This window comes from Glycine max, chromosome 9 (genome assembly GCF_000004515.6).
Source record: "Glycine max cultivar Williams 82 chromosome 9, Glycine_max_v4.0, whole genome shotgun sequence".
Lineage (NCBI taxonomy): Eukaryota > Viridiplantae > Streptophyta > Magnoliopsida > Fabales > Fabaceae > Glycine > Glycine max.
This window is the reverse complement of record NC_038245.2, coordinates 10,168,736-10,195,986: the sequence shown is the minus strand read 5'-3', so window position 1 is coordinate 10,195,986 and position 27,251 is coordinate 10,168,736. Positions and strand designations below refer to the sequence as shown.

The window sequence follows — 27,251 nt, the reverse complement described above, 5'->3', positions numbered from 1 at the left end:
CAAAAAAATACCTCGAAACCGTTCAAGAGCCCAAACAACATTATTTACATGTTCTCCCTCCAAATAGGCAAACACAGTTGAAAATGTCATCCCAGTAGGTGTCACACCAATAGTGTCAAGTAAAGACAACATGTATTTGTTTGTTTTGTAAGTACTATCTATGAGAAATACCAAGTTACAAGCATTATTTAATTTCACTGCATCTGGATGTGTTCAAAATATATCATGTACAACATGTTCATCGTTCAGTCTATGCTAATGAATATACAAATTGTGTTCAAGAAGCTTTATTAGTTGTTGCATTTCACTATTAATGCTTTTTATAGAAGAATGATATGCATATCTTGCATTGTATACTTGCTTCAATGTTGACAACTGTTGACATTGTGCTTCTTCAAAGTAAACAGAATATTCTTTTATTTGATCATTGACTTTGTCATATCACCAATAATAATCTTTTCATCCTCACATATGGATGTCCAACAAATGACTTAGTCAATGCATGATTATGAGTCCAACATTGGCTTTGATCGCATTTTCTACCGCCAGTCATCGTTCGTACTAAATCTTTCTTGTATGGTTTATATTTTCCACTCCTTTCATAACCAATTAAAATAAATGAGGTCCTTCCTTTCCAGTATCTGTGTCTGACCTCATTATCACAATCACAAAACCAATATCATATGCAGCATTATGAGCCCATTGCAATACATCCTCACGGGTAACAAACACCTACAAAATGGATAATACATGTGTTAATCTTCCTGGGATATTCATTTATTTACTTTAATAAAAAAAAACAAATAATATCAATACCTGAGAAGTATTGAAGACATGAGAACAATGAATATTTTCAAACACATCAAATTCCTCTCCATTGTCTTCATTCATATTAATTTCTTCAGACATTATGCTCTCATATATCCACTGATCTTCGTCCATCTTAACAAAACATTACAAAAAAATTCAATAACAAACTAACGACAACTAATAAAATTTCATATGTATAGCTTATATAGATTAACATATAATAATTCATACCTCTATATACATATAACAATAATTTATCTCTTAATAAAATATATGAATTGTTATCACTTATAATTAATTCTAATTATTTATAAATATATATCTATTTTAAAAAACTTACATGTAGAAATTTATTTTAAAATCTTCTACACTAGATAAGTATGTAAATATATCAATAAATATGTTTTTTAACCTATATTATGACACAATTTTAAATTTTTTTAATTGCATATACTAATATATTACATTAAAATTGATAAACATATATATCAAAATTTATATCTAATTTTTCATATTTTATACACTTGAATAAACTATTTAATTTAATATTATATATACAAATATATTAAAAATTATAACTAAATTTATAAAAAAAACATTAAAAATAAATTTTATGTAATTTTTTTTAATTTATACAGATTGAGAATTCGTATAAATTATACGGATTGATAATCTATATGATTCATATGGATCGACAATCCGTAATGTTTATATGAATTGATAATCTGTAAGAACCATATGCGAATTGATAATCCCTATGAATCTTACGGATTGATAATCCTTATGATTCACACGGATTGCAAATCCGTAAGTTTCTTACGGTAGACTGAAGTTGCAGATCCCTATGACACCCATTACGATGACAACCACAAATTGCAAACAAACCATCACGACAATGCACCTCGATCAAAACAAGCACAATAACTAATGAGGAGCTCAACCAAAACAAAAATGGAGAATGATGTATGAAGAAAATAAAACAACGAAGGAAAGAAGAAGGAAACAGGAGTAAGGTTGGAATTTTAATAAATACGTTGGGTGTAGAAAAAGTTATGTTGGGGGCAAAAAGAAAAAACCCTCTTGATGATTATAATTACAATTATTATAATTATAATTATTTTAATTATATGATAGATAATCAAAACGCTACCGTTTGGTTTCGTCTTTAACGACGGAGAATTCCTAAAACCCTAAACCCCATAAACCTCCATTCCAACCACACACGGTGACCTCTCGCAGTTCATGCAGGGAACGCCCCCAACAACACTTACTTCCACAAAGCCATGAACTTCCGGTTCCAAAACCTCTTGGGCGCCCCCTACAGAGGGGGCAACGTGGTCATTTCCAGCAACACCGTGCTACTCTCCCCGGTCGGTAACCGCGTAGCCGTCACCGACCTCCTCAAGTCCGAAACCACCACGCTCCCCCTCCAGTCCTCCTCTAACGTCACCCGCATCACCGTCTCCCCCGACGCCACCTTCCTCCTCGCCATCGACGACCGCAACCGCTGCCTCTTCATCAACCTCCGCCGACGCGCCCTCCTCCACCGCATCACCTTCAAGCACCGCGTCGCCGCCTCGAAGTTCAGCCCCGACGGCGCCCTCATCGCCGTCGCCGCCGGGAAGCTCGTCCAGATCTGGCGTTCGCCGGCGTTTCGCCGCGAGTACTTCCCCTTTGAGCTCGTTCGGACCTTTGCGGACTTCGACGCGAAGGTCACCTCCCTCGATTGGAGCCCCGATTCGAAGTATCTTATCGCCGGGTCCAAGGATTTGACCGCGAGAATCTTGTGCTTGAAAAAATTGAACAGTGGTGGTGTTAAGAAAAGACCTTTTTTGCTATTAGGGCATAGGGATTCTGTTGTAGGTTCGTTTTTCGGTGTCAATTCGAAGACTAATAGGGTTTGTAAGGCTTATACGGTTAGTAGGGATTGTTATTTGTTTAGCTGGGGTTTTACTTCTGATGATGATGGTGAGGGTGAGGAAGATGGTGGTGAGGGTTTGGAACCTCCCTCGCCGGGGACGCCAGAGAGGGATGTGGAAGAGAATTTTGAGCTTAGTGAGAATGATGGTGTGAAGAAAATGAAGAAAATTAGTGAGAATGATGGTGTGAAGAAAAGAAAGAAAATTGATATTGAGGATGGTGATGAGGGTTACTTGAGTAGAGGGAAGTGGGAGTTATTGAGGAAGGATGGGTTTATGCAGGGATGGGCGAAGGTGACGGCGTGTGATTATCATAGAGGGCTGGATATGGTGGTTGTTGGATTTTCTAATGGTGTGTTTGGGTTGTATCAGATGCCGGATTTTGTGTGCATTCATTTGTTGTCTATTTCGAGGGAGAAGATTACCACTGCCGTGTTTAATGAGTTTGGCAACTGGTTGACCTTTGGCTGTGCCAAATTGGGACAGCTGCTTGTGTGGGAGTGGAGGTCTGAGAGCTACATTTTGAAGCAGCAGGGTCACTACTTTGATGTGAACTGCGTTGCGTATTCACCGGACTCGCAGCTCCTTGCAACTGGAGCAGATGATAATAAAGTGAAGGTGATTGGATTTGGCTTGTGGTTGTGTTTTTGAAAAATTGATCTGTCTTTAACAGCTTGCTTTGCACATTGTGTCTTTGATTATGTGTGTGGATTGCATGCACTATTTTTGGAAATTGAATATTCAGAAGTGAATGTTTTGTTCTTGTGTGTTACAGGTGTGGACTCTTTCCTCAGGCTTTTGCTTTGTTACATTTTCTGAGCACACTAATGCTGTTACGGCTCTACATTTTATGCCAAGTAACAATGTCCTGCTTAGTGCATCTCTTGATGGGACCATTCGTGCATGGGACTTATTACGTTACCGGAATTTTAAGACGTTTACAACCCCTTCTCCAAGGCAGTTTGTTTCTTTGACAGCTGATATAAGTGGTGAAGTAATATGTGCTGGCACTTCAGATTCCTTTGAGGTATAATTTTGCACAAATTAGGTTGATTCTGACTATATCGTTATTTTATTTTACCACTCAGCCTTTTTGCTCAATGATATTTAACAGGTTTTTGTTTGGTCAATGAAAACGGGGCGCTTGATGGATGTGCTTAGTGGTCATGAAGCTCCTGTCCATGGTCTGGTGTTTTCTCCTACGAATGTTAGTTATATTTTCTTCTGCTGATTTGCCTGCATAAGTTAACGTCTTATCTTCTGTTCATCTGTTTTATTTTTAGCTGGTTCCAAATTTCTGTTGCTACAGTGCCTCTAGTAGAAATTTCTGTGAAGCCATGGTTCATTTTAAAATAACATTATTTTCTAAGCCTGTAGTATGATCAAATATCAATACTAATGTCTCTTGAGATATGACGATGAAGGGAGTGACTAAAGATTGTATTTTCTTTTATGTCTTTTAGTTTTTACATCTGTTATATCAAAAACAACTTAGCATCATCTTTTTTCACTTTGTGCAGGCTGTCTTGGCTTCATCATCATATGACAAAACTGTTCGGCTGTGGAATGTCTTTGATGGAAAAGGAGCAGTTGAAACGTTTCCTCACACACACGATGTTCTTACTGTAGTTTATCGTCCAGATGGAAGGCAGTTAGCTTGCAGCACATTAGATGGGCAAATTCATTTTTGGGACCCAATAGATGGTTTGCTAATGTACACCATAGAAGGTTCTAGAGATATAGCTGGTGGGCGCCTTATGACTGACCGCAGATCAGCTGCTAACTCAACTTCAGGGAAGTTCTTTACAACCTTGTGTTTTTCAGCTGATGGAAGCTATATATTAGCTGGGGGAAGTAGCAGATACATCTGCATGTATGATGTTGCAGATCAGGTTGGCCTGCTTGCACCTTGGTTGATTTTCACATATGTAGATCTCACAGCATATCAACTGTTAATTATTTCTGAAAATTTGATCCTCTAGAAAGCTTCTGTATTGCACAGTTCATGTTAATGTTCCATGAGTTTTTGCAGTTCAGTTTAGTCCATCACATTATTGTTTAAACAGATATGTTTTGGATGCGGGACAATTAGATAATTCATAAACAACAAAAAAGCATGAAATATTTTGCAATCATTTGTATTATAATGATACTGATACACACACTGACACACTATATATAATGTTAAAGAATCATTTTGCTCAATTTTGTGATGGTTTTGGGGCAAACATAAATCAGAGTAGATGGAGGGCTTGGTGGGTTGCCCTAACTAGTACTATATGGCAACACAGGAATCTTTTGATATTTCAAGAAAAACCTTTTGATCCATATAAAGTCATGGATGAGGCCTTGTACCTTCTTTGGTCTTGGCTTAAATCTAAAGAGAAAGGCTTCGACATTAGTTTTAACCACTGGTCTTCCAATATATCGGAATCCTTTGGTTAATCTAAGTCGGCTTGCCTTTTTATTGGGTTAGCTTGGGGTTTTTTTGGAGGGCAGCACCAGAGGTGCTTGTATATCTGTTTTTCAGTACCACTTGTACTACTTTGATCAGATTATTAATATATATATATATTTTGTGCCTTCCAAAAAAAAAAATATATAATGTTAAAGCCCTCATCTTTGCCATAACGGTTTGTCTAAATATTGAGGCTTAAATGTCACCTAGTGGTATAAGGCTTTGTTGTTTGTTTGTTTATTGAGGCTTAAATGCTGTCTGGGGTCAATATGTACTGTTGTCCTTTAGTAAATGATAGGTTGAAAATTTGAGATGCATATCATTTTGCAACTTCCCTACCGAACACACCTTTGTGTTGGTGATGTTGCTTAGATGCTGCAGAGTGAAGACTTTTGAGCCTCATCGCTCCTCACAAAGTTGATCCATTCTTGTGATATTTACTAAAATAAATCCTCGATTGAAGAAGACTTTTGTTTCTTTTTGGCAATGTGTTTCTCTACCTCCACCATGAGCTGTAACCTGCCATTTCCACGACAAATTGATTCTTTTGCAGGCTTATTTTCGCTTGTTTCCTAGTTTTCATAAGGGCATTTCTATTATCGAACCACTTTGTTTTCCTTAGATGTCAGTCCTAGGGCTAGTTCTTTCCAGGATTCAATCATCAATAAGATCTCCAAGTGCCAGATAATTGGAAGGGTGCTTATTCCTTAGATCAATCTAGTCCAGTATTCCTCTCCATTTTCTCACTTTTTCCTATTCGAAATACTCAAGATAGAGATGATGAGGAACTTCCTTTGGTCAGCTATAGGATATTGAAAAAAGATTATCTTGTTGGTTGGGGAATTTCACCTGAAGAGCGTACATCTGTGAAGTGTCCCTTCCATGGGGACCTTTCCTTGTTACAATCTGTCTGCCGTAACTCCTCCATTATTAATTTATTTTATACCTAGATTTCTCAATAGGCAAATCAGTTCATCTTTTATAGGGGAGGGAGACACCATCTATGTGATGCAAAGATCGAGGAAAGCTTTTTGTTTTTATTCTCTGAAATCTCTTTTCACTTAGATTATTTATGTTCTTTTTTATGTTGAACGTTAATGTATCTGATGGTTAAAATGTGACTCCTAAAATCTTCTTTCATCTGTGCCTGATTCTGTCTATTGCCTTCCAGAACTTTTATGCTGATTTAATAAGTTTATTATTCACATCCCTTGTCTGTCTGTATTTATGGGGTGTTCGAAGTGTATGCATATTTAAAATGGACTACTCCGTACTTGTTTACATACCATATGATAGCACAGTTCTGTTTATTAATTGGAATCTCTTTTGTTCAGGTTTTGCTTCGACGTTTCCAGATAACTCACAATCTCTCATTAGATGGAGTGCTTGACATTTTAAACTCAAAGAATATGACAGAAGCTGGCCCACTAGATTTGATTGATGATGACAGCAGTGACATTGAAGAAGGTGTTGACAAACAAACACGAGGGAAGCTAGGATTAGACTTGCCAGGATCTATGCCTAACCGTGGAAGGCCTATTATTCAGACAAAAAGCCTGAGAATTGCATCTACAGGGCGTAGTTTTGTTGCAGCAACAACTGAGGGAGTTTTGGTTTATTCTGTTGATGAATCATTCATATTTGATCCAACTGACCTAGACATAAATGTTACACCAGAGGTATTTTATCTTCTTGAAAGAACTAGGGCTTTGTTTACTTCAAAGAATATAAGATTATCACAAACTATTTTCTGTAGTAGGAAATGATGTAGCGAACACCTGCTTTGAAAATGAGTAAACAACCTGCAAAAAATCATGTTTGAATTGTTATGGTGGTTGTTGACATATACTTGTAAGAAGAGGATGCGATTTTCCTCTTGGTAGTGTGGATTTTTCGCATCATTGTTTTTTTTTTTTTTGACAAGTCAATACAAAACTCAAGAAAAGTTTAATTTTGTTTTTCAACAAATTATTGAAAATGTTAAAATTTCTGTGGATGATATAATCAAGATAATGATTTCCTATATTTCATGCTTTCCTTTTCAATCATGAAAACAAGGAATCAAAATCAACATTGAGCAGCTTGAAAATGCAGCATATATAATTTTAATTTCACTCCATCTTGCTGTATATGATGTTCATGCTTCATTTTGCACTGTTTCATTTTCTGATGTTGTTAGTAACTTGGGATGGCATTGCTTAACAGGCTGTTGAAGAGGCTCTCCGGGAAAATCAACCAAGTAAAGCCTTGATCCTTAGCCTTCGCCTGAATGAGGATTCTTTCGTTAAAAAATGTATATTTGCGGTTAGTCCAGCAGATATTCCAGCCGTTGCCACATCAATCCCCTACAAATATATCCAGCGATTAGTTGAGGCACTTGCAGATCTTTTAGAAAACTGCCCACATTTGGAATTTATACTTAGATGGTCTCAGGTATTCTTGCTTAGATTTAGTTTTTAAATAAGTTTGCTTAGGTTCATAGTAGTTTTATAAAAATGATCTTTATCTTTGATATGACAGGAGCTCTGCAAAGCCCATGGGAATTCTATTCAGCAGAACTCTAGAAATCTGTTACCATCATTAAAATCTTTGCAGAAAGCAATCACTAGAATTCATCAAGATCTAGCAGATACATGTTCCTCCAATGAATATATGCTGCGATATTTATGTTCTTCTGGTGCCAAGAAATGACAGGTAAGAATTCTTGGATTTTTAACAGCTTTGCGTTACTACCGAGCATGGTTCTCATGTACAACCCAAGTATTATTTTAATGCGTTACTACTGAGCATGGTTCGCATGTACAACTAGCAACCTATAAAGAATCAAGCAAAATTTTGATGTATCTAGTTCCATAGCACACTTTCCTCTTCCCATTTCCGAAGGAATTTATCCTTGAATGAAGTTTCAATTTTCTGGAAGGTGTGGCACTGCCTGGTTTGTTTCACACGGCCTACTTGTAATTCAACCAAGACATTTTGATAATTACGTTCTACAGTGACATTTTTTGTAATGCGGTGGTTGATAACAGATTGCAGAGGTTGAAATATTTTATAGTTAATTAATGAAAAATGTTAGATAGAAATTTTTGGTCAGAATTTTCGCCATGATATAACTTGTCTATTTATTGTTCGCAATGTTGTCCAATAAGAATCAAGAATAAAAAGCACTTTCCCCCATTAACTATTACTCAAGTTACGTGCCTACTTGCCAAACGCAACCACACACTTCATACTTGTACATGTATGTGCACACCATCAAGATCAACAATGTTCCATAAAAAGTACAACACAACAATGTCCATGGAGCATCATCAACAACTTTACAAACGCAATATCAATATCGACTACTCAATGAAGATTTCCAGGGTGGAGTGCTTAGTTACTCTTGTGGTAAGGAGTACGGGATCTATATGCCCACCATAATGTCCATGGTCGGTCTCAAGATTCTAATCTGCACCACCAACAACCATGTAGGAGGTTTAATAACCAATTCCTATCAAGAAGAGGCTGAGAGTGAGACACTTACTATATCCAACCAATTTTTATAATCTTTTATTTCATAAATAAAATTCGTTATTTAATCTTATGAATTGGTCCTTTAACCTTTCTACTTTCAAGTCTTATGAACTATTTTATTCACAAAAAACTATACTTAATCACTTTCTAACCTATGTGTTAAGAAGGTTTAGGGTCTTAGAATAAATATCTCATTAACTTGGAAAAGCTTATTATCCCTTCTAAGTACATAAATATCCTAATAATTAGATATCTTTCTCACAACCCTAATAAATGTTAACCAACTATACTATTGCTAAGTCTTCAAATCAAAGTTATTATTACTAAGTAAAAACTTAGGATTTTTTTTTAAATGGATTGAAGTAAGATTTTCTGATGTGGAAAAGTTAAAATCCAAATGATACAATTTCCCAAAAGTCTTCAAAGTGAAATTACAGTATCTTGATTCTTGACAAACATTTTAACTTTAGAAGTTGGCTATTGAGTTTCTAAGAAATAATATAATATTATAAATATTTCCAGTCTAAATTGGACAAACGAAGTATCTAACTAATTTCCTATCTTTTATTTACGAGCTAAATTGAATAAAAAGTTTTTATAGGAAAAAATGCGCTAATACTGGTTGTACTAATTTTTTAGATATGTTTTAACAATTTATCTGTACATGCAAAATTAAAATACATTCTTATAAGTGACTTAAATAATTAATAATTTTCTTTAGAAAACACACTTTTTTTTCTTCTTATTTTAAAGTTAGTTTAGTTTAAATAAGTTGCATATTATATATATTTATATATTTCAAATATAATTTATAATCTTTGTTTTAAATATTTACTAACCTACACTCATTTACTTTTTATAGAAAGTTCATGTTAAACATGTTACTCCAAGGTGTAACTTTTTGTAAGCCATACACGATTTCTACCAAAAATCAAGATAGTTAAAAAATGATTAAGACTCAAGACAGATACTAATGTTTTGTCGTTATTATTACAGATAACCAAAACAGATGAAGGTTTGTAGTATTAAATTCAAAGCTTAATCATACAGCGAAGAAAATTAATGAATTGAGAAAGACAATAAAGAGTACTTTATTGTTGGCCTTTTTTCCTTGCTAAAATTGAGACCAAATTACGCTCCTCTGTCCGAACCCGCCCTTTCCTTCGCTGGTCTCATCGACAAATTTTATTTGAAAAATTTCAAGTTGGCCCTACCCCACACGGGTGTCCCTTTCCACTTTTGCCCCCATTTCTATACTCACGTTTATTGCCTCCAGCTCCTCTGTCTCTTTCACACCCCCTTTTCCTTTTTGCCACCCACTACACTACCCACTTCCCCGCATCCTCTTTCTTTCTCTGTTCAACTCAAATAAAATCAAATGTTATCTAAGCTCTAGTTCACTTACATTCACTTCCAGTTTCACCCTCTTTCTAGGTCTCTACACTTTCTTTCTAGGTAGAGCTCGTGAAACAACCACTCTTCAACTACTCTCACTCACATTGCGCTTCTCACTTCACTTTTTTTTTTCTTCTCACTTAGATCCAAGGCGTTTAGTTTAAAACGCGGCGTTTAGTAGTTTTAAGTTCAGTTCCTTAACTCGCTGCTTTCTTGTTTTGGTTTTCAGTTCGTAATAATGGAGGTGTCGTCGGAGCAATCCGGCGAAGGCGTGACGCTGGAAAAGCTTCAGAGTTCTCTGAAGAAGAACGTTCCAGAAGCTTCCCGAAGAGCTGCAAAAACGGTTGCGGAACCTGGCGGTTCGGTTTCTGCGAAGAGGAGAGTCGAACCGCGAACCGGTTCGGTCACGGCTGCGACGAAGAGATCGGGTTCAATCGGAGGTTCTTCGAGTGTGGTTACTGCGCCGAGAAGGAACAGCACCGGGGGATTGTCTCAGAAAGCGTCGATCTCCGATGGAAGAAGAAAAACCGGCACCGAATCTGCCGCCGGAGCTAGGAGCGGCGCTTCGTCGGTGGGCGAGCTTGTGCGGAGTTCACTACCGGAGCTCCGGCTAATTTCGGTGAATTCTTCGCGAGTTGCGGTGAAGCCGGCTGTGGCCTCGCTGGCGGGTTCGGCTTCGAGGACTTCCGGTGCGAGTAAGGCAGAGGTGGCGAAGAAGCCGGTGACAGTGAGTAAGCCGGCATTGTCGGCTTCGAGTTCGGCTTCATCTGTTTCAAGAAGGATTGGTTCTTCGTCGGTGGATAGCACTGCCAGCAGCGGCGGTTCTGCTCGGAGGACGGTTTCGAGGGTTTCGTCGCCAACGGTTTCGAGCGGGTTGAAGGCGGGGTCTCTGTCGACGTCGCAGGATAGGACGTCGTCGTCCCTTTCCGGAAGGAGGAAGGGAGGCACTGCTGATAGCAGGGATTCGCGGTTTATTGTTCTTCCGCAGGTTGAGATTAAGGCCAATGATGATTTGGTAAGTTTGAGATTATGGCAGCACTTTTTTACTGTTTAGGATATCATTAGTGAGTTACTGTTGATTTTCATGTGAAGGTGGAATGATTGGGGATGGAATAGAAAGAAGGAATTATAGCTGCATAGGTGTGGAAGTGAAATAATTGCTGAAAAAAGAAGGAATTATGTATACTAGTTGAATGATTTTTTTTGGAATGAGTTGGGGAAAGGCTCCACGTTGGAGTTAATATAGTAGCGTGCAGGATGTTGCTTGTTGAAGTTTGATTGACCCGGTTGTATGTATTTACTATTCAGTAACTATTACTAGTTGGTGTATTCATGAAATGGAGCAACTATGATGGAGTTTTCAGAAGCAGTCATTATCTAATTCTGATTTCTGATTCATCTTGATATTTTATTAGAGACTGGATCTTAGGGGACACAGAGTTCGTAGTCTCAATGCCAGTGGATTAAACTTATCCTCAAACCTAGAGGTAAATGTATCTTCTGTTTAGCTCACTATTTATTTTAGAGAACATGTTCAAAGTTGTTTATGGCGGTGTTGTAAAAAAATTAATTTATGCCAGGCAATGGCCATATTTTATTAACGTCCTATATAGCAAATTAGCATCGTCGCATGAATAGATTTATGTGGATATGCTCTCTATTTGTTACTGTGATTATTTTCGATCATTTTTCTTTTCTCTTTATATTTCGGAATTCAACTCTCTCCACAATCTGTATTGAAAAACAGAGTAGGGCAACTTATTCATTGGCAAGAAAGAAAAGGTTCGAGTAAAGTGCACCTCTTTCTTGGTTCCCCATTATGTATAAACTATGAAAGCTTAAACACGACATTGACGTGGCTAACGTAAAAAATATAGGGCATTGGGGCATGATATATGTATATATCAAATGTTTTGTCCAGTAGTGCAATATATCACATGAAGTCAAATGTAAGTGACACAACAAAAGGTCTAAAGTAGTGATCAAGGTTTCTATTTTCTTGTATAGCGAGCCTTAGAAAAAACATATTGATAGTCTTAGAATTTTGAACTTAGGTTCTAAATTAGTCCCACGAAACCAACTTGTAAGGTGAGGATGCCCAAGCCTTATAAGCATTATTTAGGCCATATCTAATTTAACTCAACTCCACAAAACTGACTTGTAAAATGAGGATGCCCAAGACTTGTAAGCACTATTTTGGTCATTTCTCTAATCGATGTGGAACATGAACCTATTAAAAGTTGACGTCTCAATGGCTCCACATGATGATGCTTCACTTAATCTTTTTGGTTAGCCCCTTCGTAGGTATCCCCTTTTGAGACATTGTGGCCTAGGGATGACTGCAACTAATGTAACTTTCCAACACCCCTTCACACCTAGGGCTATGGGTTTGGAGCGTGGCAAGTTGACAATGCAAGTGACTCAACAATGGATCTAGGATATGCTTTGATACTATTTTAGAATTTTGGATTAAGGACCTAACTCAACCTCACAAAATCAATTTATAAGGTGAGGATTCTGCTCCAAGTGGATTAATTGGATTGAGGGGTGTCTCAAATCTGTTACTATGTCGGTATTGGTGAATGAAAGTCCATCGGCTGAATTCAGCCTGCAGAGAGGACTCAGACAGGGGGATCCACTAGCACTCCTCTTGTTTAATATTGTTGCTGAAGGCCTAAACAAATTGATGAGAGAAGCAGTGGAGAAGAGGTTGCAAATTGAGGTTGCAAATGAATCCCTAGTCTGCAAGCTTAACAAGGCTTTCCATGGCTTAAAACAAGCCCAAGGTAGTGGTTTGGCAGGTTGAAATCTACTTTACTTCAGTTTGGTTTTGTGGGAAGCAAATGTCATTCTTCTCTGTTCATCTACAGACATAAGGATCATACTGTCTATCTTTTAGTCTATGTGGATGATATCATCATCTCATCACAAACAGTTTTGTCTCTCTTATTCAGCAACTAACTTCCAAACTAAACACTACCTTCTCTCTTAAGCAACTGGGTCATTTGGATTATTTTTTGGGACTAGAGATCAAATACCTTCCCAATAATTCTATACTAATGACTCAAAGCAAAAATATTCGTGATTTACTTCACAAAACTCAAATGACTGAAGCACATTCTATTTCCTCTCCTGTGGTTTCTAACTGTAAACTGTCCAAACATGGTGCTGATTTGTTTCATGACCCAACTCTCTACAGATCAGTGGTGGGTGCTCTGCAGTATGCTACTCTCACTAGACCTGAAATCAGTTTTTCTGCTAATAAAGTTTGTCAATTTATGGCTTGTCCTCTGGACTCTCATTGGGTAGTGGTTAAAAAGATCTAAAGGTATCTCAAGGGTACCTTGTCTCATGTTTTACTTCTTCAGCCTACTTCTATTGCGAAACCCTTGGCTTTTTATGCATTCTGTGATGCTGATTGGGCATCTGATGTGGATGATAGGCGTTCCACCTCAAGGGCTGCCATCTTTCTTGGCCCAAACTTGATATCATGGTGGTCTCGCAAGCAGAAAGTCACAACTAGGTCCAGTACTGAAGCTGAATATTGCAGCTTGGCTCAATTTTCTACTGAATTAACATGGATTCAAGCTCTTTTAACAGAATTGCGAGTTCCCTTCACTACTCCTGTCCTTTATTGTGACAATCAAAGTGTTCTGTCCATTGCTCATAATCCTGTGTTCCACAGTCGACGAAGCATATGGAAATTGATGTCTTTTTTGTTAGGGAAAAGGTTTTGGCCAAGCAACTTTCAGTCTTACACATCCCAACTCTGGATCAGTGGGCAGATGTGCTGACCAAGCCTTTTTCTTCAGCAAGATTTGAAGTTATCGGGAAAACTCGATGTGAAGAGTTTTTCCTCTGAAAACTCTTCCCCTTCAGTTTGAGGGGGGTATCAGAGTATATGTTAGAGTAACTGTGAAAACAGTTTGCAAGGGCTGTTAACAGCACCTCACTAATATCAGGCTGTTAGTCTATTAACAGATTTTCTCTCCTATTTGTTAATCCTGTTTTGTACTTAGTTTGAAGGGTTAGAGGTCTATAAATACTCCCTTGTAACTAACTCTGTAACTAACTTTCAGATTCAATAATATCAGTTCCCTTTCTTTACTTTTTTCTCTTCACTTAGTCTAAAAATAGTGGCCAAAATAGCAGTTTTTCACGTGCTATAACAGCATATAGGCCTCAGAAACCTATTTTTACCCCTGAAAAAATGTTGTTTAGTTTATTTTTTGGGTAAAAATGTATTTTCTCTCCCATTTGTTAATGCATATTTTGTTTTAGAAATAGTTGGATTTGAAACCCTTCGTCCTTGAGAATTCAACAAAAATATTACCTTTATTTTCATCTCAATTCCTTCACACTTTACAACACTATTATTTATCTTGTGTTTCATTCTTTCTTCTTCCTTTAGACTTCCCAGTTTGCATTTTGCTAATTTTTGTTTAATTTGTTATTTTCCTTTTCTATTAATTTCATTTTTCACCGCCATCTTTAATTTTTTTATTTATTTCATTATTATGTTTTTACTACTCCTAGATTGATGGTGATTGTGTATATAAATTGTGACTTACTATTTATATTTATCATGAATTTCTTTAATTTTTTGGTTTTTTAGTATTTATATGTTTTTGAGTATTTATATGTGCAACATAGATTGTATTATAATATTTAAAATTGCAGTCATTCTTCCTCCTGCTATAGTGTTTTCAGAGCAAGCTGTTATGCACTGCTACTTACGATTAATAACTATGATTTTATTGTGTGGTCAGATTGGTTTAGCTGAATACATACCATTTTCCCAAATGTTTGCCCCTAGAATGAGTTAGTTGATGTTGATTCAGCTGCAATTGTTTCTATCAATGGCTTTAGGCTTTGTTCTTTAAGATTATAAAACAAAAGTTTCCGATTTTCCATAGTTTATCCCAAGCATTCAGTGTGTAAAGGACCGAATTTCAAGTTGTATTTTGTTGTACCTAGTTTATTTCCCGTTGAGATAGGATCCACACAAGGAAAAACACTTGTCATTCGCTGGTTATCGGGGCATCCCGAAAATGTCCGGGTCGAAATATGACTTTCAAATTAAGTTCCCTGTTTTGAGGATTTTGATAATTCATAGCACTTAACTTATGATTCTTATTGGCAGTTCGTTTATCTCCGAGACAATCTCTTGTCTACACTGGAAGGAGTAGAAGTATTGACGAGAGTGAAGGTTTTATTTAGTAATTTACATTTGAGGTGTTATGTTTGGATAATTTCAAATATAATTTTTACAGACTGATTGAAAGAAACTATTTTCTTTCAGGTTCTTGATTTGAGTTTTAATGATTTTAAGGGACCTGGATTTGAGCCTCTTGAGAATTGCAAAGTAATGCAGGTGTGTTGTATTTAATTTTAATTTTTTTATGTGGTTGTTGTCTTATGACTGAGATAGAAAAGTTTAAAGATGTGAATACTTATTTAATAATAGCAGTGTGAAATCCTTAATTTTGTATGCAGCAACTCTATCTTGCTGGAAATCAAATCACATCTTTGGCAAGTCTCCCGCAACTTCCTAATTTGGAGGCAAGCTTAAAAAACCCTGCTATCTTTGTGATTTTTAATTCTGATGTTATTGTGGTCTTCAAGTTCAGTGTTCATTTTTTTATATGTTTCATTTTTGCAGTTCCTGTCAGTAGCTCAGAATAAGTTGAAGTCTCTCACTATGGCTAGCCAACCTCGACTCCAGGTTGTTCAATTGTATGGAGTATTGGTAATATGTACTCGGTGTGTTTTTGTGTACGCATGTGTATAACTGAATTCTATGAATGAAATAATTTGGTGCAGGTCTTAGCTGCCAGCAAAAACAAAATTTCTACTCTTAAGGGTTTCCCATATTTACCGGTTCTTGAGGTTAGTAGGAAACCATTTTTATTTGGCCTAACCTAACTTAGTGATCAGACATCATCTCACTTTTATTCTAGTAGACTTTCTATTGGACATAGTTCACCATTTTGTGTTATTGTCTGATAAATTATCTTATCCTTTGTGCGAGTCTGGGAGATGTCTAGTAATCTCTTCAAATCATATATTACTTTAGTGAGTTTTGGACACTAATCTTTATTTTAATTTTATGGATTGTGTTTTTCTGTTTTGGTGAATTGCTGGCTTTTGGAGAAAAAAAAAAAAAACTAAGGAAATTGTATGGGTCGATGTGATGTGTGGTTAGGTTCTATGTCATCATTTTGGCTAAGATTGTCCGGAATTTTATCATTGATTCCCTTTGTCTAGAAACCTATTGTTTTCATATGGTCGATTGTTTTTGATAACATGTCTAATACTGCACCACACAAAAGCCCTCTTGGTTTTGGAGGGTGTAGAAATACATGCCTGCCTTGTGTTGAAGTTCACTTTGATTATTAACCATATTTTACCCATGCATTGCACAAATTCATTTTAATTATACATTTTTTATATTTGTATTTAGTATTTTCTTAAAAAATATATGTATACAAATAAAATTATCAATTTTTAAAAATTTAGTAGCATATTAAATATAATTACATTAAAATTGTGGAAGATCATTTTTGTCACTGTGAATACAATGTTTACATGTACTTAAATTGTGTGTTTATAATTAATAATTTTTAAGTGTATTTATTGTAATTTTTTTAAAATGATATTTTTAAAGTTATTAATATATAATTTTATAAAAAGTTAGTTAACCATAACAGTTATTATATATTTCAAATTTTATATCTTATAATTTAACTATTATAAGTAATATCTATTTATAAGAATTATTATTTACATGTTACTAATTTTTTTAATATTATTGATAGAAAAAACTAATAGTATATTATTATTATTATTATTATACTATGTAAGATTTGAATAAAATTAAATAAAAATATAAAGTATGTTGATACATATATATATACACACACATAATTTTTTAATAATTTCTATCCTTAATTATTAATTTTAAAAAATTGTATAATAAGTAAAATGTTGCTGTTTAATATTAAAATGATCAAAATTAATGTTATTATTAAAATTATATATAAATAGCCTTAATATCAGTAATTAAATTCTTCATTAAATACAGTTAGGACCATTATTGGGTGTGCTTCTTTACCATGGAGCAATATTACCATTAGGAAGATCTCTCTCTATGGGTAGAATGAGAGAAAGAGTGAGTCGGAGAGGGAGAAAACATAGGAGAGCTCAGGACAGTGTAAGAGGGAGTGATCGTGACAGGGTAAGAGGGTGTGTTTCAGTGAGAGAAAGGGCAAAAGGAGGCCAGGGTCAACATGAGGAGAAGTACACTGATAGAGAAAGGAGAAGAAATATTGTATATGGAGAAGATAGGGGTCTTGTAGAGTGTAGGAGACCATCTTACGAGGTGGATAACAGCCCCACTAGAACTGACGAAGGGTGGGTGGAAGTATCTCATAGGAGGAGGAAGAAATCAGCTGTTAACAGAGGATTTCCTGAGCTCAACAAGTGTCAAAGGCAAGATAGGAGAGGTACATGGAGAGATAAGGAGGATGTCACATCTTTTTACTTCTCAAGTTCCCTGATGGGCTAATTGAGAAGGATCTATGGCAAACTTTTCAAAGGTGGGGTAAGGTGTGGGAGGTTTTCATCCATAAAACTAAAAACAAAGCTGGACACCGTTTTGGTTTTGTCAGATTCAAGGAGGTTCATGACGTACAGAGGCTGGAAAGGCAGTTGGATAATAGCATTTTCCTTGGCGGGATCAAAATGTTTGTTAATCGACCAAAGTTTGAAAGAGATAAGGGGAACAGAAGGTATCAACTTCATACTCTTAAGCACGGAAAGGAGATAACACAGGAGGTGGATAAAGTTGGTCAGAAAACAAATGGCACAGGAGTAAGACTTCGGTTTTATGTTGAGGTGGCTAGGGGGGTAACACCAGTACAGGGTATCTTGTCCAGTCAGAAGGTGGTTCTCCAGGGAGATAGCATACTCGTTCAGAGTCCTGTGATCTTGAACCCCACCGAGGAACACAAGGAGTGGCTACAAAAGGCTTGGGTGGGCAGACTGAAAAATAGGGGCATGTTTGAAAGAGTAGAGGAGGAACTCAGGTGGGTTTTAGAGCCTGATATCAAACCTCGATACTGGGTAGATGACTGGGTTATCCTACCGAACTTGGGAGATGAGAGGGTGTCCTGTTTAGTGAATGACGAAAGGATGAATGGCTCCACACCTCTACTGGATCTCCAAATGTGGTCCCACCATATACGCCCAACACATAGGTTGGCCTGGGTCCTGATATGGGGCTTATTGCCATCTGCGTGGGAGGAAGTGTATATGGCGAAGGTGGTGGCGGAGCTTGGGGAGCTGGTGGAAGTAGATGAGATGGTGGAGGAGCGGCGGAGGCTGGATGCGGCAAGGATTCTAATTAGGACGCAGTTGCGACCGGGCATTGCGACGGAGGTACCAGCTGTTATTGATGGAGTGGAAGTCGGCCTCTACATTGTCGAAGACATCCATGGGCTTGGAATGAAGAAGAGACATAATCACTCCACTACGTGGTTTCTGCCATCCCCACTCTCAACGGAGCCAAACACCCCGATATCACTCGCAGACCAAAGCCCAGGGGCCGAAATAGAGGGTGCTTCCATGGACGGCGGTTTCGACAGCTCCGACGGCGGTTTCTCCACAAAACGGAGACATACCCATTCGTTACTCGTGGGTAATGACCAGCCAACCCAACCCATCGGTCATCTGGACTGGTCCGCTGCTGACAGGCCTGACGTGACCCAATTGCATGGTGACAACAAGCTTGTGGAGAACGAATTCATTCAGGCCCTCAGCAACGGTGAATTGATCCAGGAAAGGAAAATATTAATTGCTTTATCTCACAATGGGACCTGTGAAGACATGCAAAAGGAAAAAGGTAATCAGAGTCAAAGGGGTGCAGGGGAGGAGCAGGGAGAAGCAGCTATCGAGCTGGCAGAACTGAATCAGAAGCAAAAAGGTGGTCAACCTAATTGCGTGGAGATTCCACCTCCTTTATTAGTAGGCCCTAAATTTCAAAAAGAAGGGGGGGGACTTGGGCCAGCAAACAATAGGCCCAACTACCTCTGCTGTCAAATTTTATGTTTGAAGAAAAGGAAATAGGGAGTTTAATGTAGAGGCCCAATCTGTTCTGGAACCTCCCATACAAATAACTCTTCAGAATTATGAAGCTTCTTCTAAAGAGTACACCAGGGACCCGAGTACTAGCATATGTGACCAGGCCTCTTTGGAAAAACAAATGGCTTTAGTTGGTGATATGGGCCTCACCTATGGTCAGGAAACCCAAAAGGTCATGGACTTCATGATCCAGTTGGAGCAGAGAGACAAAGCTGTGGCAGTTGAGAGAGGTATCATGAATCATCACTAATGATTATCCTATCATACAATTGTAGAGGGCTGGGAAGGGGGATCAAATGGACTGCTATAAGGAGAATCAATCTAATTCACAAGATTGATCTTGTATGTATTCAAGAAACAAAAAGGGACAAATTTGATAAAATCATTTGTCAGTCAATGTGGGGGGATTCCACTGTCTCTTGGGACAGTGTACCCTTTGTTCATGCTGCTGGGGGCCTTCTTTGTCTATGGAACAACTCAGCTTTTCAAGTGGAGAGGACAATTAAATGCCATAGCTTTTTATTTTTAGATGGAACATGGGTTACTGAAAATCAGAGACTTCACATAGTCAATGTGTATGCTCCTTGTGACCTTCCTGGGAAAAGAATTCTGTGGGAGGAACTAAGGCAGCTGAAGTTGGCCAATCCGAATGGTGTTTGGTGCTTCCTTGGGAATTTTAATAGCATAAGGAGCCAGGAGGAACGTATTGGATCATCTCAAAGGGGGGCTGATATTTTTGACATTTCAGAATTTAATGCTTGGATTTCAAATATATCTTCATGAAATCAAAGGTTTTGGTGGTAATTTCACTTGGTTCAGGCCCAATGGATCTGCCAAGAGCAGACTTGACAGATTCCTAGTTTCAGACCAATGGTTAGCCCGATGGCCTGACACATCCCAGCATGTTCTTCACAGAGATTACTCAGATCATTGCCCTGTAATTTTGAAAACTAAGCTGGTTGATTGGGGTCCCAAGCCCTTTAGGGTGTTGGATTCATGGCTCAATCAAAAAGGGTATCAAAAGATGGTGAAGGAGACTTGGTCTAAGGATCAGCAAGGTGGATGGGGGGGCATTGCTCTTAAAAACAAGTTGAGAAATCTTAAGAATACCATCAAACAATGGAGTAAAGTGAATGCTGATATTAATGTTAGTAAAATCCAGAGATTGAGGCAGCAGCTTAATGACTTGGAAACTACAGCTGCTGATAGACCTTTATCTCAAGATGAAGCCAAAGTCAAGAAATCTATTCAACAAGAGCTGTGGGAGGTTTCAAATGCTTATGAATCTATGCTAAGACAGAAATCTAGAGAGAAATGGATTAAGGAAGGTGATAACAATACAACTTATTTTCACAAAGTTTTAAATTGCAAAAGAAATTACAATGCTCTTCAGGGTCTCTTCATTGATGGTAATTGGGTCCAACAGCCTGACTGGGTCAAAGATGAAGTTCTTAATTTCTTTTTTCATAGATTTACAGAAGACAAGATGTTCAGACCCACTCTTGATGGGGTATTCTTCCAGTCCATTGATCAGAATCAAAGAGAGGGACTCATTGCCCCTTTTTCTGACCAAGAGATTAAAGAAGCTGTTTGGAGTTGTGGGGGAGATAAATGCCCGGGTCCCGATGGTTTTAATTTTAATTCTATTAAGGCTTTTTGGAAGATTTTGAAACCTGAATTCAGGAGATTCGTGGATGAATTCCACTATCATGGAAGCTTCCCTAGAGGCAGCAATGCTTCCTTCATGGCTCTTATTCCTAAATCAAATCATCCTCAATCTTTAAACGATTACAGGCCTATTTCTCTCATTGGGTGTATGTACAAAGTCATTGCCAAGCTTTTGGCAAACAGGCTGAGGAGTGTCATTTCTGGCATTGTTGATGAAAGGCAATTAGCCTTCATAAAGGATAGACATATCCTTCATGGAATTCTGATACTTAATGAGGTGGTGGAGGAAGCTATGAAGAGAAAGCAGCCAGTCATGGTCTTCAAAGTGGATTTTGAAAAGGCCTATGATTCTGTATCTTGGTCTTTCTTGGATTATATGCTGTCAAGACTAGGCTTCTGTACTAAATGGAGACAATGGATTGCTGCCTGCCTTCAATCAGCAACTATTTTCATTTTAGTGAATGGTAGTCCTACTAATGAATTTGCCCCTACTCGAGGTCTGAGACAAGGGGACCCTCTAGCCCCTTTGCTCTTTAATATAGTGGGTGAAGGTCTCACTGAATTGATGAGGCCATTTTGAAAAATCTTTATAGAAGTTACTTGGTGGGAAAACAGAAAGAGCCTATTAATATCCTCCAATATGCTGATGACACTGTTTTTATTGGTCATGCTTCTTTGGAAAATGTTCTTGTTTTGAGGCAATGCTTAGAGGCTTTGAGATGACCTCTGGTCTGAAAATTAACTATGCTAAAAGCCAGTTTGGGATCTTTGGGGATTCTGTTAATTGGGCTCATGAAGCTGCCCGGTTTCTGAATTGTAGGCAAATGGGTATCCCAATTGGGGTCAAATCCTCAAGTCAGGTGGTATGGCAGCCTTTGCTCAGAAAATTTAAAGCTAAACTCACTAAATGGAATCAAAAAAGCTTATCTATGGCTGGCAGGGTCACTTTGATAAATTCTGTTTTGAATGCTTTACCAATCTATCTCTTATCCTTCTTTAAACTACCTCAAAGAATAGCTGATAGACTGGTTTCTCTGCAAAGGAATTTCATGTGGGGGGGGGGGGGAGCATGATCACAAGAAGATCCCTTGGGTCAAATGGGATGAAATATGTCTTCACAAGAAGGAAGGGGGTTTGGGAATCAAAAATCTGTCTAAGTTTAATGCAGCTCTCATGGGAAGATGAATTTGGGATTTATATTCTAAACAGAATCAGTTCTGGGTCAGGGTTCTAAATTCCAAGTATGGAGGATGGCCAGCCTTGCAGAATGGCAGAGTTCATTGTGGGGATTCTCATTGGTGGAGGGACCTCAGGAAGATATATCAGCACAATGACTTCAAGATTATTCATCAAAACATGGCTTGGAAGGCAGGTTGTGGGGATAAAATTCGATTTTGGAAAGACAACTGGCTGGGGGAGGACTGCAACTTGGAACAGAAATATCCTCAACTCTTCATTATTAGTAAGCAGCAGAATGATCTAATTTCAAACATGGGTAGCTTCTACCAGAACAACTGGAGATGGGATCTGAATTGGAGGAGACACTTATTCGAACATGAGGAGGGAGTAGCTGTGACTTTCATGGAAGAGATCAGTGCTTATCCTATTCAGTGTCATCTGAAAGATAACTTACTGTGGAAAGCTGATCCTACTGGGATGTACTCTACTAGATCAGCTTATAGACTTTTGTCAAATCTAAATAGTTTTGCCTCAGATGGGAGGAATTTTCAGCTTATTTGGAAATTAAATATCCCCCCAAAGGCTGCCATTTTCACTTGGAGGCTTATAAAGGATAGGTTCCCTACTCGAGCTAATCTCCACAGGAGAAATGTGGGCCTGCAGGAAGCTACCTGCCCTCTTTGCCATGTGGAGCAGGAGGAGACAGGACATCTTTTTTTCCATTGCACTCAAACTAATGGCCTGTGGTGGGAATCCTTGAGGTGGATTCAAGCTAGTGGAGCTTTCCCTGTTTCTCCAACAAGTCATTTCAGCTTATTTTGTGATGGTTTTGATGTAGGGAGACACCATTCTAGATGGTGTGTGTGGTGGATTGCCTTAACTTTTGCTATTTGGAAGCACAGGAACTTACTGATTTTTCAGGGTATTCCTTTTGTATCTTCCAAAGTGATGGATGACGCCTTATTCCTAGCTTGGTCCTGGTATAAAGCTAGAGATAAAGAATTTAATATCCCTTTTAATCATTGGTCTTCCAACCTTGTGGAGGCTTTTGGTGGTTAATCTGGGGTGTTTTGTCTGTTGGTGGGGATTTGTGATGGGTTTATATGTGTTTTTTGGGAGGCTGGCAGCATAGCTATTGTTGTAAATTTCACTTAAGTACCTCTTGTAAATTTCACTTAAGTACCTCGGGTACTATTGCTCTTATTAATAATACTATATTTTCACTTAAGTACCTTTGTTGGTACTATTGCTCTTATCCTTGTCTATCTATAATATTTTTTTTTATCAGCAAATTTAATATATATATATTGATAACTGAGTACCAGAGGTATTGAAGTACAAATGTTTTGTTGCCCAAGCTAATGGTTCCAGATTAGACTAAATGGAGTCTATTTAGGAACCACAGCCAGGCCACACCATATTAGTGAAAGTGCTAATCAAAAGTTCTATTCTTAACTAGTGCACTATCCCTTCTCTAAGGTTACTAGACCATTGGTTAAAGTGCAAAGAGAAACACTTTTCTCGGGGACATACAATCACAGCAGCAACTTGACCCCCTAAGGGAGGACACTTGGATCTGGAAACTTGAATCTGCAGGGCACTACTCAACAAAAAGTGGATATGATTTGTTATGGGGGGATCTGATGGAGGAAAGACAGGAACAGGAATATGGGGAAATATGAAAACTCAAAATACCCAAAAAGACAACAATGTTCACTTGGAGGCTACTTCGGGACAGATTACCAACAAAGACAAACCTTAGAAGGAGACAAATACCGATAGATGATATGCTATGTCCTTTCTGCAGAAATAAGGAGGAGGGGGCTAACCACTTGTTCTTCAATTGTAGCAAAACCCTCCCTTTACGGTGGGAATCAATGTCCTGGGTTAATCTTATCAATGCAATGCCACAAAATCCTAGGGACCATTTTCTGCAACATGGAACTGAGCTAGTAGATGGAGTCAAGTCCAAAAGTTGGAAATGCTGGTGGATTGCCTTAACTTGGACAATATGGCAACATAGAAATAAGGTGGTGTTCCAAGATGCAACTTTTCATGGAACCAAACTGCTAGACGATGCCCTACTCCTACTATGGTCGTGGATCAAAGCAATGGACAAGGATTTTACACTCCATTTTAATCAATGGTCCTCTAATCTTAAGGAAGGATTTAGGTATTAGGAGAGGGTAGGTGGGGCTGGACTTTTGTAACATAATACTGTGTCTCTAGCTCTCTCTCAATCATAACCCTGGGAAAGCTGGACTCACATCTATCCCTATGTATTTTCAGTACCACTAGTACTATTCTAATTATATAATATATTTTTGCTGAGCAAAAATAAAAGTGCAAAGAGAAATCCTTCTCCAAGTGCCTCAGCCATGTCCATAACAAAAAAGCTGCCTCATCGATCAATTTGTTGCTGTCAAATGTTTCATTGGAGAATATCATCTTATTCCTTTGCTGCAGATAGACCAAGTCACTGTCACCCACCAACATTTTCACCTAGTAGCCCTGCTCCCATCATTCAATATATCTCCATGGTGTAGAAAATGCTGTCTTGGGTCTTTTGGGAAAACTCCAGACTTGTTCACCCAGGATAATGATTCCCACCAAATAGGAATGACTCTACTGCAATGGAAGAACAAATGTCCTGCTTCCTCTTCCGCTCTTCTGCAAAATGGGCAGCTCCTATCCAATATGTCTATTTGTCTTCTGTATAAGTTTAGTCTAGTAGGCAATCTGTCTTTAAATAGTCTCCATGCAAATATTGCAAATTTGATCGGTATCTTCAGCTTCCACAGCTCCTCAAAAGCCTTATCCTGGATCCCATCAACTACAACCCCCCTCATTACTTTGTATGCAGTTTGTGCCGTGTATCTCCCACTTGGATCTGCCTTCCACACCCACTCATCTCTTCTATCTGTTTGAATAACCAACCTTTCAACATCATTTAGGAAGTTGATAGCCATTGGTATCTCACTATCAAACAATGGCCTTCTCCAAGATAAATTCCACTCCAACTCCCCATCCTTGTAGCCTCCCATCTGTTGTATTAATTGGTTTTGTTGACCCGAGATTAGGAACAATCTGGGATATTTAACTACCAATGAAACCTTACTAACTATCCACTTATCCTCCCAAAATTTGACCTTATCTCCACACCCAACCCTCCATTGTGTACCTTCTTTGACCTCCTCCCCTTGTTGTGTTGTTTGGATCATCGTCTTTAGGTCCCTCCACCACAAGGACTCAAACTTATCGCTAGGTGGTTCATCCAAACCCCTTCAACCTCCATATTTTGCCTCCAAGACCTTAACCCACAGCTGTCCTTCGTTCTGGAAAAGGTTCCACCTCCATTTACCAAGCTGAGCAAGGTTGAAGGTATTTATATCCTTTATACCCTAGCCTCCTTTTTCTTTTGGAAGACATACTGTCTCCCATTTGATCCAAGCAATCTTGTTTGTGTCTGCACTACCTCCCCATAGAAATTTGTGTTGCAAGCTGACCAACTTGTCCTCCACCTTCTTGGGAATCCTTAAAAAAGATAAAAAATAGATGAGAATAGAAGTTAAGACTGACTGGATAAGCGTCACCCGCCCCCCGAATGATAAGTGTCTTTGCTTCCACTTAGATAAAACTCTTTCACACTTTTTGATAATAGGATCCCACACCCGCCCCCTTCTCGGATTTGCACCAATAGGTAAACCTAGGTAGACAAAAGGGATGGACAACAATCTACAAACTTGGACCTAAGTAGGCATTCGTGAGATTGTGCAGCTACCCACAAGTCCTCTTGTAATTGTTTCCTGATAAGGGCTTCTTGGGAAGAAAGATGTCTGTCACTTTGAGATTGCTTCTAACTGGTTTAGCTCACCTTCAATCTTCTTATATTTCTTAAAGGTGTCCCCGTACTGATCTCTGTTCCAGGTCTTCAACCTTGCTTTCAAGCTCTTCAATTTTTCTTTAAGCACAAACCCTCCCCACCCCGTTTGTTGTTGTGACAACCGTCTTGTACTATTTTATTGAAAGATTTGTCCAACATCTAGCAATCAAGGATTCGGAACGGTTTTGGGCCCCAATCTACAAACTTGGACCTAAGTAGAACCAGGCAGTGGTCAGAAAAATTCCTATCCAATGTATGTTGAGTACTCCCGGGCCATTTTGTCAGCCATTCTGGAGATACTAGAAATGTATCCAGCTTGCTTCTTGCAGCTCCGTTGGGTCTTATCCAAGTGAATTTTCTTCCTACCCATGAGGCTTCCTCCACCTCAAGCTCATCAATCCAATCATTAAATTCCTTGATGTTGCTCTCCTCCGCCACCATTTGACCAACTCCCATCCTTTCCGAGGGGTCTCTGATGCTGTTGAAGTCCCCCGTAATGCACCAAAGACCCCTTTGGTTTGCTGTTTTCAGTTGCTTGATGGCCTCCCATAGGATTCTTTTATTTTGCATGTCACATGGCGAGTATATGGATATGATATGCACCTGCACCGCCTCCTTAATCCACTGACCTGTCAACCAAACGAAGCCATTTCCGATAACTTTCCTTTCTAGCTTGAATGCCTTTTCACTCCAGATGCAAAGAATTCCCCCTGCGGAATTCAGTGCTGGCTGAACCTCCCATGAGACTGCTGGATCCCCCCATAATGCCTGACATATTGATTTGTCTACTGTATCCTTCTTGGTTTCCTGAATGCACAACAAATCCACACTCTCTTTTTTCACCAATCGCCTTATTGCTACCCATTTCACCCCTCCCCTAACCCTCTCACATTGTATGTGATAATATTCATGAGTTGTGGTTCCTATTCTCCACTTTCTCTGCCTCTTTTCTGTCCCTATCCTCCATTGTCATGAGCTTTTCCACTATCCTCCCTCGGTCTTCTACTCCCGTCACCCCAGTTGCTTTGCGAGCTCCCATATCCTGGTTGCTTCTTGCTTCTCACCTTCTCCTTCACATATCTCCTCCTCTATCACCCAATTTGTTTTCTCTTCTTTATGACTAGTGCGTTGACTTTCCTCTTTACTGTCCGATATTTGCTGTTGCTGTGTGGTGTTTACCCTTTTCTGTGGCTGGCTGTTGGTTTTGTGTATGCTGGTCCGCTGTCCCGTCCTTCTGAAGTTTGCCCACTCTCCTTCACTTGCTTTTTACACCACCTGGTAC

General features: G+C 38.4%; 2 protein-coding genes across 5 annotated transcripts in view; both read left to right on the top strand.

Moving 5' to 3' along the window:
• Positions 1–1,829: 1,829 nt before the first annotated feature.
• Positions 1,830–8,280, top strand: LOC100526905 (periodic tryptophan protein 2). Its single transcript, XM_003533783.4, has 7 exons — positions 1,830–3,347; positions 3,505–3,756; positions 3,844–3,936; positions 4,250–4,621; positions 6,522–6,866; positions 7,393–7,620; positions 7,708–8,280. The coding sequence occupies exons 1-7, from the start codon at positions 2,094–2,096 to the stop codon at positions 7,876–7,878; spliced, it is 2,715 nt and encodes a 904-aa protein (XP_003533831.1). The 5' UTR covers positions 1,830–2,093; the 3' UTR covers positions 7,879–8,280.
• A 1,706-nt stretch (positions 8,281–9,986) lies between these two features.
• Positions 9,987–27,251, top strand: part of LOC100783981 (187-kDa microtubule-associated protein AIR9) — a 93,361-nt gene continuing 76,096 nt past the window's right edge. The window contains exons 1-8 of one of the 4 annotated variants that reach the window (XR_001382624.3): positions 9,987–10,158; positions 10,328–11,113; positions 11,514–11,585; positions 15,242–15,307; positions 15,401–15,472; positions 15,595–15,660; positions 15,761–15,823; positions 15,922–15,987. Coding sequence is in view for 2 of the 4 variants with exons in the window: in XM_014762016.3 (XP_014617502.1) it covers positions 10,337–11,113; positions 11,514–11,585; positions 15,242–15,307; positions 15,401–15,472; positions 15,595–15,660; positions 15,761–15,823; positions 15,922–15,987 (1,182 nt within the window). In the remaining 2 variants the exon portion in view is untranslated. The remainder of the gene's footprint in view (positions 10,159–10,327; positions 11,114–11,513; positions 11,586–15,241; positions 15,308–15,400; positions 15,473–15,594; positions 15,661–15,760; positions 15,824–15,921; positions 15,988–27,251) is intronic. The other 3 variants (XR_005886306.1, XM_014762016.3, XM_003534960.5) reach the window with 3 other exon arrangements.

What these genes read in the sequence shown, in the direction of transcription:
- LOC100526905 (XM_003533783.4), top strand. Translation starts at nt 2,094, where the DNA reads ATGAACTTCCGGTTCCAAAACCTCTTGGGCGCCCCCTACAGAGGGGGC. An exon ending in CAGATGATAATAAAGTGAAG is followed by an intron (nt 3,348 to 3,504) that starts GTGATTGGATTT and finishes TGTGTGTTACAG; the next exon opens with GTGTGGACTCTTTCCTCAGG. An exon ending in TGTATGATGTTGCAGATCAG is followed by an intron (nt 4,622 to 6,521) that starts GTTGGCCTGCTT and finishes TCTTTTGTTCAG; the next exon opens with GTTTTGCTTCGACGTTTCCA.